Raw genomic sequence first — 12,234 nt, 5'->3', positions numbered from 1 at the left:
TGGTTTTACATTTCTCTGTCCCCTCCTCCCGTCTCGAGGGGCGAGAAAGCTCTCATCTTCTCGCCGTGCAGGAGCAAGATTAAGGATTCTCTACACGGTACACGGTGCCGCATGGGCAAGGCAGCAAAAATTGGCTTCAGTAAAAGATGCCCTCCTCCCCGCCCCGAAAAGGGTTACGGTTCCCAGGAGACCAGGTACCTGGAGTCCCCCTTACAGACGCACAGCCCTCGAGCAACGGCTCGAACATTGCTACATTGCGGATGGTGGTGCTGCTGCTGCTGCTTCTGCTTGTAAAAGCTTCGAGTCTTCGTGTTCCGGGGAAGGTTTTTCGGTTTCGTCACAACGCATCGCAGCAACCCAGAGCAAGTAGCACATGTGCGCCACACATCATGAAGAGTTGCGACTGTGTGTGTGTGTGTGTGTGTTGGGTCTGAAGTTTGTCTAATAAGATTCCGGTGGCGGCAATGGTGAAAAGGGTACAACCGTTACACGATCCCGGGAAGGGTGCGCGGAGGGGCTCTGTAGGGAGTATTCAAACGAACGAATAAAACATTTAGATGTGCCAATGTTTGCCAAACGGCAGGAGAACAAGTGAAGAGGTTCATACCTCGGAGGTGAGGCACACGCCGTTACACCTAAGCAAACTATGCGTATTTGATTTGTGTTCGTTTCAAGGTCTCGTTGCGTTGTGGTAGAGTAGAGAACATGGCCTGGTGGGTATGTAAGGGAATTTAAAAACATCCAAACCAAAGGGAAGGAGTACGAAATGTGAAGTCGAATGAAGCGGAACATGTTTTGACCCATTTTGTTAACCATGTTAAACTATATTGTCATAGAACAGGAAAGTGGCAATTCGATAAAGAATACGATAATTAGACAAGGAAAAAATAGTTAATCATAGTGATAAAGGAATGGAGTACAAATGGTTGGTACAAACATACTACAATTGTAGCTAAAATGTCAATAAAGAAGCTGTTTCTACTGGTATTATGCTTGTACAAAAAAAGAAAATTGAGAGAGAGATATTTTTTAAGTAAATAGAATGTCCCACATTTCAGCGTACCTTCCAACCCCTTGTTTTAATCTTACTTAAGTTTTTCAATAGATTTATAAGAAGCCAAAATTATCGAAAAAAACCATTTAAATGGATTAATTCGCAGTAAAACCAACATGATTTTTCAAGTAACTCCGAGTTCAGGAATTGTTTACTTTCTGCGTTATTCTACCTTTAAAAAAATCAGAATAGAAATAAAATCGTCTCATATTGCTTTATTTTGCAAGTGCGCCTGTAGAAAGGTGACAGCGCAAACATCGTATATGGTCGAAAAAAGGTCGAAAATCATTAAACCTAAATTCATTTAAATGGCTTTATTGACAATTTTGATCACATAAAAATGTCTCAAAGTAATAAATTCAATCAATAAAACGGTTTTGGAAGATACATTAAAAATTTGGGTTCGGCTACGGAAAACTGATAGAATGTATAAAAACGAAATTACACAATTTCTGGCATTATTTGGCTATAGATGCATAGATTTTGATGGCAAAGGATAATCCCTAAAAGTGATCTTTCTTTACATAAACCCTTAGCCTAAAAATGCTTTGAATAATTCACCTGAAAGACCATTGGTACTTTAAAAGATGAATAACTCTTAACAATAAACACTTTAATACACTTTCGAATACAACGTACAACCTCATTGATACTGACGAGTGAAGTACTTTTCGGAAGGTGATTCCTAATTCTCGGAATGTCTCTTAATTAGCCAGCCTTACCCAAGCATCATTCGATCTTAGTGCTTATCTTTAAACGCCACCCAATACTCTATCATGCTCTTGTCTACCTACAAAAGGTCATTGAGTCGGGCAGAGGGGGCAGAGACTCACCAAGTGGACGACGGCCAATGATCGTCACCTTTAGACCGTCTCAAGCCTTGACAAGTCACTCGAAGCTCCCTCAAGCTGCTAGTCTCCGGTTTTTTTTTTGTTCTCATTTTTTTTATTTCTTTGTAAATGAGGAAGACTTGTGCGCGTGGTTTACGGGTTCGTCCTCTCAGCTTGCCGATGTTGTATGTGTATGTACGTTGCGCAAAGCCCGCGGCCAACATCTCCATCTCCGAAAAAAAACTCTCCGGATCTCCGGAGTAAGAAAGGCCGACGAAAGCAAACACCGGGCACATTTATAATTATAATTTATTCAGCAGATTAAGAAAATGAATTCAATTTCATTCGCCAAACGGGCAGGACCCTCACTCATACACACGCACACGCTCACAGGGGACCGCAGAAAATGGCCGCAGGCCATCCTTCCCGAGTTTCCACCGGGGGTTTTCCTTATTCTTTCCATGTTCACCGTAGCGAATGATGATTCGACGCAAACAGCAGCAGCAGCAAGCATGAATGAACAGGAACAGGTCACCGCGCAGCATAAAGCAACGATTTTGTGGCCTCTTGCGCCTCTCGACCTTCTATTCGCCGCAACATTCAACATTCAACCATCGACAAATTATTCACCTTCCATACGGTGCGGGCAACAGCACGGGCTACGAAGTGCCCTTTAGCGGCGTCTTCCCAAGAGTGGAAATGAATTCATCATTTTCGCTCGCAACGATGATGGTGATGATGGTGATGAGGAACATTGTTTCCGTTCTACGACCGACGCACTATGTAGCGACCACAACAATCGCTGCTACTTCGTTCCTTTATTGAAGCAACAACAGCATAAAGCAAAGAAGCTCTCAGTACCTCGCAGTAGTAGGCCCGGCTTCCTCGGTTGCCAACGCAGCACACCCCGCATCCACACCTCTTACTCCCTCCCCTCCACTGTCCACTGATCGAAGTCCTTGAAGCTTGAAGCAATCGAGCTACTTTCGCAAATTGGTTCGCTCCGGTAAAAGGTACTAACCCCGCCTATTGCTCCCCTTTCCTGACCGATCGACGATCCAGGGCAGTGTTAATTAGGCCGAACATTCATTACCGAACCAACCCGTCCCGACCGCTCACTCCTTCCTCGTCCATTCCTTCCGCTTTGGCCACAACAGCCTCGCCCCAAAACGCTGAGTGGCGACTGCCTTAGAAGCCACTCCAGGCACGGCCAAAGGCGTTGACATCTCGCCCGGCACCCCTGGGCAACCCAGGAAATCACCCAGATGACACCATTGGCCGCTTCAAAGGAGAGGAAGGCGGTGAATAAATTGGAAATCAATCTAAATTAAATTTGCCCAACAAAGTGAGGCTCTCAGGCAAGTGAGAGCTGCTCGTCTGCTGCGTGGCGCACATCGATAGGAACAGCGTATCTAAGCGCCCAGTGTGCCAGCGTGCCAGCAATTCTGGAAAATCGGAGCAAAATTCATCACCAAAAAGCCAGCGTTCGTTCCAACGGAGCCTTAACGCACCTGCGCTGTCCATGCTATCCGTTTGGAGTCCACTTTGACCAACTTCCAACTGAGCAGACAGAAACAGAAATAATCCGAACGTGACACGACCGACCGACCGACCGACCGGCCGTAGGACGACGACCTTTGGTGGCTGTCCTATCGGTTTCCGGTTCGGATCGGATTTTATGAGTGATTTAATTCAATTATTAATTAACGGGCAACGGGGATTGCTGCCGTAAATTGATGATGAATATTTCAACAACGGAACCATCGTTGAACCAAGCAGTGTGCTGGTGGCCACTTCCCCGACAGCGAGCCCGGTATCCGGTGTCCGGGTGAGCGGTTGTGGAACGGAACTTTAAAACTTATCTCTCACGCGTAAGCCAAGGTGAGACGAGTAAAAGGTAAGACCAAGAGGGAAAGGGGGGTCAACGCCACTTTAAGACCGGATGCCCAATTAGAAGGCTAAAGTGTAATCCGCAACAACAGTAGCGGGCGCCCCCGTTACCAACAGTGATACTGAGCCTGCTTTGGTAGCGCCCCCGGCAAATCCTTCTTTCAATTAGAGCCAGCGCCTTTGAGCCTTTCGAGGCTATCGGCAACCGTGGTTGTTGCCCTGAGCAACCAACTGGATTGCCGGTTGGCTGGTTTACGAGAGAAGATGAAGAACAAATCCGTTAAAATTAAGCGGCTTTTCGAGCGGAAGGAGAATGCGTCATTGCGCTGGCCACCTATTTTAATTGACAGATTCAAACCAAGGAATATACATTAAGCTTGCAGCTAAAGTTATGCAAATTGGTATGCTCATAAGCGTTTCATCGAGTTCTGTACATTTCTGGCGGGCGAAAGGCTCGCTTTCGATTACAACCGAGGTGCTTCTGAAGCAGCCTTCACCTTCACCTGTTTCAACCACATTTTTTATGTCACTTTTTAGTTGTCTCACCTCCACAAAGGCGAGGAGACTCTCGCTCAGGAATAGCATGTCGTGAGAGGGATGGAGTTTTTCCCTTTATTGATAGAAAATCCATTTAGGAAGCGAATCAGCGGCCGTTGCGTTGAATCCGAATCGAATATCCCGGGAGAAAAGTGAATTCTAATTGTGTTACTCGCGAATGGAAGGGAAGAGTTTCGGTTCCATTGATACCTAACGGATATTGAAATCGTAGATAAAAGGAACCACCTTCTCACCCTTCCTGGTTTCAAACCATTGAACATCATCTTTAATTTCCTCTCCTCACGTTCTCGCTCGGTCGCCGATATCGGTTCGTATCGGGAGGAAATTCAAAATTTTAACTTAACACTTCTCCACAGTACTATTTAAAAGCCTTAAGGGGGGGCTTTGGTTATTTCGGGTCATAAAAAGGCTTATTTTTCACGATTTTTAGTGAATAAACCAGTAAACTTTCATTTTTAAAAATAATCTCATATTAAACTCTAACTTTTCAAGAATATTTGGTTCTATTTTGAGAAAGATTTGTTCAAAACTACGATCATGACATCCAATCTAGAAAGGCAAATTTGCAAAAATGTACTTTTTGCGGTGCCCATCGTAGCTACGTGTTGAGTCGTCTGAAACATACAAATGGGTATTCTTTTGTTAGATTTTAAGTTTATCCAGGTAGCCCCGTCGAGTTTTTGTTAAATTTCCTATTTTTCGATTTTTGGCAGATTTTTAAAGTTGAAAAAGTGTTACTTTTTTCGATGTTGCCTCAAAAAACGAGTTTTACATAATTAAAAGAATTATCAAAAAAAAAGTATCAACAATTTTCATAAAAACTCGAGTGCACGGCAAATAGTGTACAGATTATATGTTCAAAATTTCAAATCAATCGGTCCAGTAGATTTTATGCTACGATGGGCACCGACTTTGAAAACGTTGGTTTTGGGAAACGCGATTCAAAGTTGCGAGATGCTTTGAGCCTTGTATGAAAGGTAGATTTTCAAAAATCATTATATTTGTTAGTTTGGCTTCGATTGATCCCAAAATTTCACAAAATACTCTTGAAAGGATAAGCAATCATAAAAAAATGTAAAAAGTAAATGCGAAGAAATAAAATAAAATACCGAAGCCCCCCTTAAGAGGTAAATGCTGCCAGGAGTAAGAACGTACGAGAAAGAAGAACAAAACTGAACGAAAGTAAAATAGGTTTTTTTTGTAATCTAAATTCCTTTTAGATGTTTTTTTCGTTCACAAAGGCCCAAATCGATATAAAAAGGTAAAAGACCCTGCCAGACGAAGCGTAAAAACGAAAAAAATAATGCCAAAACGGTTACGTTTAACGCTTACACGCTGTCAATGTCAAAGATTTGACAGCGTGTAAGGGTTAAAATTAAACGGTTTGGCATTAATTTGTAAATTTACGCGTAAATTTACGCTTCGTGTGGCACGGGCCAAAAAATTTAACGCTGCATGTACATGCATTTCAATTGAAGAACATTCGCAGCGCTAAATCGCATACAAATCGACGGGCCAGACTCGAGACTGGCGATAAAGGAGTTTTTTTAATTTCTTTTTCCGCCCTTTTATAAACAGTGAATGATAATTAGTGAAAAATAAATCGATAGAAAATACAATTAATGGTAATGATAATAAGAAAAGCATAAATTGATAGAAAATTAAATTTAAGGAGAGTACCTGGAAGCACAGATCTCTATGCTAATTGTTATCTCAATGTTAGCGCTTCCGCTTGATGGGACGTTTCCTCTGTAACATCGCTATGTTATTGTCAATTACTCACTTTGTGTGAGTGAGTTTACATTACTTTTCAGTGAGTTATAAATGAGGGCTTGAATTTATCCGAAGTTTCTTACTAATTATGCTTCGCCAAAACATGTTCTCTTTCGCTGCGTTAGTGATAGCAACGCACCATTCAGTCATTTGTGAACCCTTCTGCTGGACCGGTTGGTACCCGGGCATGTTTTTCGCTTTCTTCAAAGCACCACGCAGCGTGACTGCCGCTGGCATTACGCGGAAAACCCCTCCACCCGTTTAGAGAAGGCTTCCCATGCCTCAAATTCGCTCGTGCAAATGGACGAGATGGATGGAGCGCCAGCGCCAGCACCCGTGCCGCAATGTTTAATGAGCGTCAAGCGTCGGTCGAGGGAATGGTGGTTGGCGTAAAACAATTTCCATCACTACCACCCATCTCACCGATCCCGTCCGCTGAGTCCCGGTCGGAGATCGGGCAGAGGACTTTCTTCTCACAAAACAACATGCCAACGAACACGAACACGAATCGCATCATGGCGCATTGGCCATTGGCTTTCCGGGGCGCAGCCTTTCGTCAGCCTCAGCGTCAGCGTCAGAGTTTCCACGAAGGGCCGGGCGGCTGCAGCCGGCCGGACAGAAAAGCTCGGATCTGCCAGAGACCAAACGTTTCGGGGGAGGAGGAGATGGATCCCTTCACCGAGGTCAGTCAAATGCACGCAGTTGCGGCGTGCTGGGAATCGTTTTAATTTATTTCATGTAGAGAACTCATCTTCATTTTAATTAACCGCTTGGCTGCTAGCGCTCCGGCCATTGCTGCTCACCCTTCAGCCCACCACGACCACCACCACGTGGCGGCCGAAGCGGCAACTAACTTTGGTGCGACCGGTGCCTGTTTTCATCAAGTCCATCAAGGCACCGAGTTTCGGGGTCGGAGTCTTTACAACGATTACTTATTATCATTTCATGCCACATCCTAAATTTGTGTGCTTGAGTGCGTGTGTGCTGTGTGTGCGAAAATGAACGCTTTTCCGCCCAAGCTTTTCATTCCGTTGCATCTCGCGCTCTCTCTCTCTCTCTCTCTCTCTCTGTAATGAACGCTGGTGGTGGCCTCGTGGCCGGTTCCACCGGAGGGTCCTCTATTGCTGACCAGCAAACCATTTGGCTGAGCAAACATTTATCTTTTGCTCAGGTTTTGCACGTGGTGGTTCCCCCGAGGGGTCCTCGAGTAGTATAGGTGCCCTTGATGGTACCGGAACCATAGCACAGACCAGAGTCCCGTTTTGCTGTGCTGTGGTCATTTTTCTCACACACACACACACACACACACACACACACACACATACATGGACACAAAAACCGGGTGAGAGAAATTAAATCAAAACGAAACGGTGTCAAAGCAATTAACATGGCCGACGACGTCGAGGCAAAATGTGAAACCACCGGACACACCGGAACACGTGTGTGTGATGTACCACACCGTAGACTAGGAGGAGGAGGAGGCGTGCATTAACATTCTGCACCTCCCCGGTACGATAGTGTTCGTAGTCCCACATTATCACGCGCTCGGTCTTAATTATCTTTACCATTTCCAACCCCCTTTGGCCCTCCTTTTGGTTCGGTAAAACTTCTGCAGAGAGCACATTTCCAAAATGCCGCCAAAGGAAAATTCCTTCTTCATGGTGAAGCGTGTGTCTCGCTTCCGGCTATCCAGAATGCAAATGTCACGTATCTCACACATGTGTGTGTATGTTTGCTTTTCCATCCTACCATCCGCCGGTCACATCTAATCGAATGGAACCATCACGAGGGAACGGGGAACAATTTCCTCGCCCCTCATCACAGGAGGACGTTCGTCCTTTTTTCATTAAATTCAAATGAGCATAAATATTGCGTATCGCTGTGTGGCTGCGAGCGCCGCTGGCGTTTGTCTTTCGCTTTAGTAAACCACAACCACGGATTGAAGCTCTAGCCAAAAAGATAACATTTAAGTGAGAGCTTAAAGTCCGGTTCGAATTTCACGGCCAAAAGGACCGTTGTTGAAGCTCCTAAAGGACACTAAAGTGAGGGCTATCGTTGCGGTTTGGTAATGAATCGACGGGTAACATGTCAACCCACCTTCCGACCCGTGTCTTCTCTGTTCCCTTTTATCTAGGGTAATAATTTTGTAATATCTCAACAACAATCCCGGGCGAAAGGTATTTATGCAGGACAATCCGGTCCTTATTAAAGGTAGATTCGGGCGTTGCCTCCCCAGCACACAGTGACTGGTTTAAGGGACAGCTGTGTTGGGGCAATGCAGCAAAACTGTATTTGTGGCAAATTCATTCTTAAAGCGAATGGATTAAGATGGATTTTACTTTCGGGTTAGCTATCCTTTCGACTGACTGTTATGTTAAAAACATCTTTCACTAGGAGCAAAACTAACACCGCACAGAAACAACACGATTAAGATATAAATAGATGTTTTTGGCATTCATTTTCTATTTTTTTAAACTCAAAACACTCATTACACATTAACGAGGTACTCGCGACGAGTTTTAGTAAAATGTGATGCTTTTATAATAGCTTTATAACAATCGGTTTTGTTTATATTGAAAAACGCAAAACCATCACCTTTACAACTACCAAACCATGAAAAAAAAATTAATCTGAAAAAACCCAGAGAAATACACCAAAAAACAATTGAATATTGATTTTTATAACTCAGATCGATCGAGCACGAGGCTACGAAGCACCTCAGGCAAAAAATGTTTCTTTGCAGTCTATATGCAGTCAGTGACTATATCTCTTAAATATGTGTCCATTGAACTGCTGCCTAGTTTTCCTAGTAAAGTTATTCGCCAGATACGTACAATTGTTTGATGGTTTCGTCACAAATTATCCCTTATACTGGACGTTTTTTTGCTCGAATTCTTCCCCAAAACATTCCGTGATTTTTTTTTTAAATTTTGTCAAATAGCTGGCAACTCCTCGAGTTACTTTGTGAGTCTTTTCAAGGGGAAACAATTACACGCAAAAAGTTTGCCTACCATTGGATTACCAAACAGATGATCCGCTTTAATATGCGAAATTCACGTAACGCAACGTAACGCTCTTTAATATCGACCACCCCGCCAAATGGCCGATGGCTGCCAAACATAGAAGAGAAGGTACTGGCCATCGGTACCAGCATCGGCATCAGCATCATCATCATCATCATCATCATTAAAGTTAGCTCTTCAAAGAGCATACGATCGAACTCCCGAATTCTGCGTCTCTATAGTCCAGTGACCGGACCGGGTGTGTGCGTGAATTCCGGTTCCCCAGGTACCTTGCCGAATGTGTACCTCCCCGTGTACGTGCCACGTGGACAGCACCGACGACGATGGCGGAACGAGCGTCATCGACATCGACGACACAACAGGCCACCCAAAAAAAAGACAAAAAAAGATGCACACCCGCCGAAGGGTGTTTTGGGCTCGGCGAACTCCATGAAGCAATCGTCGCACCCCATTCCCAGAGCCCAGAAGGGCCTCACGGTCACGGTGGAGCGCGCGCGAGGCCCCCGTGCCTCGTGCCCCGTGCCCCACCGGGACAAATCGCCGTTGTTAGCACTGAGTGCTTGTGGCAGTTAATCAGAATTTACGATGATCATCCCAAGGCCTACTATAGTACTCGACCGACCGACCGACCGACCGACCGGTCGCTGTACGTACCTTCACTTGGTCCGCTGCAGTTGGTCGAGTTGGTAAGGGAACAGTTACCGTTCCCGATGAGGCCGGTATCGTTCGAGCTGGAACCGTTGTAGTTGTAGAAGTACTCGCTAAAGTCCTCGGCCAGCAGCGCAAATATACTGCCCCGTTCCAGGCCCGTTCCAGCGGCTTCTGTATCGCCTCCGGTACCACCACTTCCGGTCGTCGCGAGCCGTTGGACCGTTTCGTTGTAGACCGTCGGTTCATCCGCATAGTACTGGTAGCTGGCCAGTGGACCTTTGGCGAAGCTTTCGTTGCTCGCTCTCTCATCCACTCCAAGCAGTGGCAGGTTTAGCGAACCATTCGAGCCGGGCAGTGATGGTGCGATGGTCGGTGAGGAAAGTAGTGCCGCCGCCACACCCATAACCGAATACGCCGATGAGGACGAGGACCGATTCTCGGCCGGCACTCGGACATCCAGCACTCCATCCGGCTGTTCCTGAAGCGATTCCTGTGACCGTGTCGTGCTGTCGTTGTAGAGGGAATCGCCGCCACCGTCTCCAAACAGACGGTAGTAATCGGGCGAATCCCAGGAACCGATCCACCCGGTACCAAGGTCCGTCTCCGTATCGTTTACCGTTCCCATGATGTCCCCGGGGGGAATTGGCACCCGTTGGTCTGAAGTTCCAAATAAGACACGTGGCCACGTATTCCACCTCCCTGCCTGCTGACCACACCACGTCCTAGCACTCGCCCCCGGGGAAACTCAGAGCCAGAGCCTGGGCCGGTTTTTCATGATTCACCGTCACGCCGATTCATCGACATTTGCTGGACGCACTTCAAGCCACGATTCGAGTTCACATGCGAGGCTGACTGATTGATGCACTACTATCACTACCGCTACTACTGCTACTGCTACTACTGCGACTACTGTGCCACTCGCAGCATACTGCGACACTATTGACCATCGAATCGATTTGATTAACGAAGCATCGCAGCATCGGAGCGTACGTGCTAGCTAGAAGACAACCCCTAACAACACCTTTTTGTGCACATCACACACAGACACAGACACACATACATACACGCACGCACGCACGATGTTTACCGGAAAAGGGAAATCAATTTTCACCTGCTACCGTGAACACATTTCACCAAAACGATCACCAAACGATTCGGAAAACTGAAACGTGACTAAGTCACGCACGTTACAGGCAGTTGATGACGTCGGTGGTGGTGGTGGTAGTGGTGGTTGGTTAGAGGAACACACACACACACACTGGTTTAGACAGAGGGAAAAGAGCGTATCCTTCCCTTTGGCCGCGCCTGGCTTCACTGCACAACAAATCGACGAATCCCGGTCGGTCGGTTTCGTGTCTTCGCTCGCAGCAAGTCATCAAGTGCAGTGTTGCTGCTGCTACATCCGTTGTTGTTGCGCTTTTCCGGCTCCGGCATCTGCATCACGCAACAGGTGATGTTAATTGTTTCAATTTGCTAACCCCGTCACTGCACTGTTCGCCTCGATTCGACGCGACTTCTTCATCGCTAACGCTGCGTGACCCGGCCTGGATGGATTCGCGGATTGACGGATTGAGCAGCCGTCGACGGAAGTTCGACGGAAGTGTATCGGGCTCCTTTTCGCTCCACATTCCCCGGGAATCGTTGCATGTCCACTACACGTTATGCACTCTTCGTTCTACACACCAACGAGCACTGCACTGGAAAATAAAACGGAGTGAGTAAAAGGATGAGTTTTTTGTGTGTGTATGGTGATGGTAACGGTATAAAGTTATAAAGCATCAAGCGTTACTTCATCAACGGACTTGTTTACGAGGGTTTTTGTTTCTGCTTTTTTACTGTTTTGATGTGTGCCCGCTTGAACCTGGTGTGAAGCTCATCCAGTCGGTTCAAAGTTCAAGCGTGGATAATAATCGTAATTAAAACCGATATAAAACAAAAACTCGTAACACGCTGACCTGTCCCTCTAGGGGCAGGGAAAGGAGTTGAGGACAATCAACCGGCTAATTATGGCACAAGCGAATGAAACGGTGGCAAGGGTTTCGGGTATTAATGCGCTGCTTTCGAGCATCCGATACCGACACCGGCAGCCGACACAGTCGCGTAGTATGATTAACGCTTTAAGCACACGCACTCACACGCAATCGTAATAATGCTCATTATAATTGCATTTTCACTGGCCACCGCAGCACCACCTCCACGCGTAACCGTCCGGTAGTGTGTATTGCATTTTAATTAATTGTATTATGGGCCACATAAGCCTGTTTCGGTTCCGTTATGTCACTCTCGAAGCCTGACGATAGTGCCTCAATAGGCAATAAGTCCACAGGTTCCGAATCTGTCAGCTACTTGAACTTCGACACATCGACCGATGATAATGAGCAGGATGAGCGATGAGCAGGAACATGGATGTTGATTCCAAGTACTCTGGTTCCTGTCGGTGTGGGATTAATCTGGA

At 46.1% G+C, this 12,234-nt stretch overlaps 1 protein-coding gene across 1 annotated transcript in view; it reads right to left on the bottom strand.

Annotated features, from left to right (window-relative positions):
• LOC125959234 (dopamine D2-like receptor) overlaps nt 1-10,404 on the bottom strand; it is a 100,475-nt gene extending 90,071 nt beyond the window's left edge. Inside the window, exons 1-2 of the mRNA XM_049692047.1 lie at nt 9,783-10,404; nt 6,209-6,213 (exon numbers count right to left, since the gene is read on the bottom strand). Coding sequence (XP_049548004.1) covers nt 6,209-6,213; nt 9,783-10,404 — 627 coding nt within the window. The remainder of the gene's footprint in view (nt 1-6,208; nt 6,214-9,782) is intronic.
• Nucleotides 10,405-12,234: the final 1,830 nt, after the last annotated feature.

The sequence above is a fragment of the Anopheles darlingi genome, chromosome 2 (genome assembly GCF_943734745.1).
Source record: "Anopheles darlingi chromosome 2, idAnoDarlMG_H_01, whole genome shotgun sequence".
NCBI classification, from domain to species: domain Eukaryota; kingdom Metazoa; phylum Arthropoda; class Insecta; order Diptera; family Culicidae; genus Anopheles; species Anopheles darlingi.
This window is presented reverse-complemented; position numbering and strand designations above follow the sequence as displayed.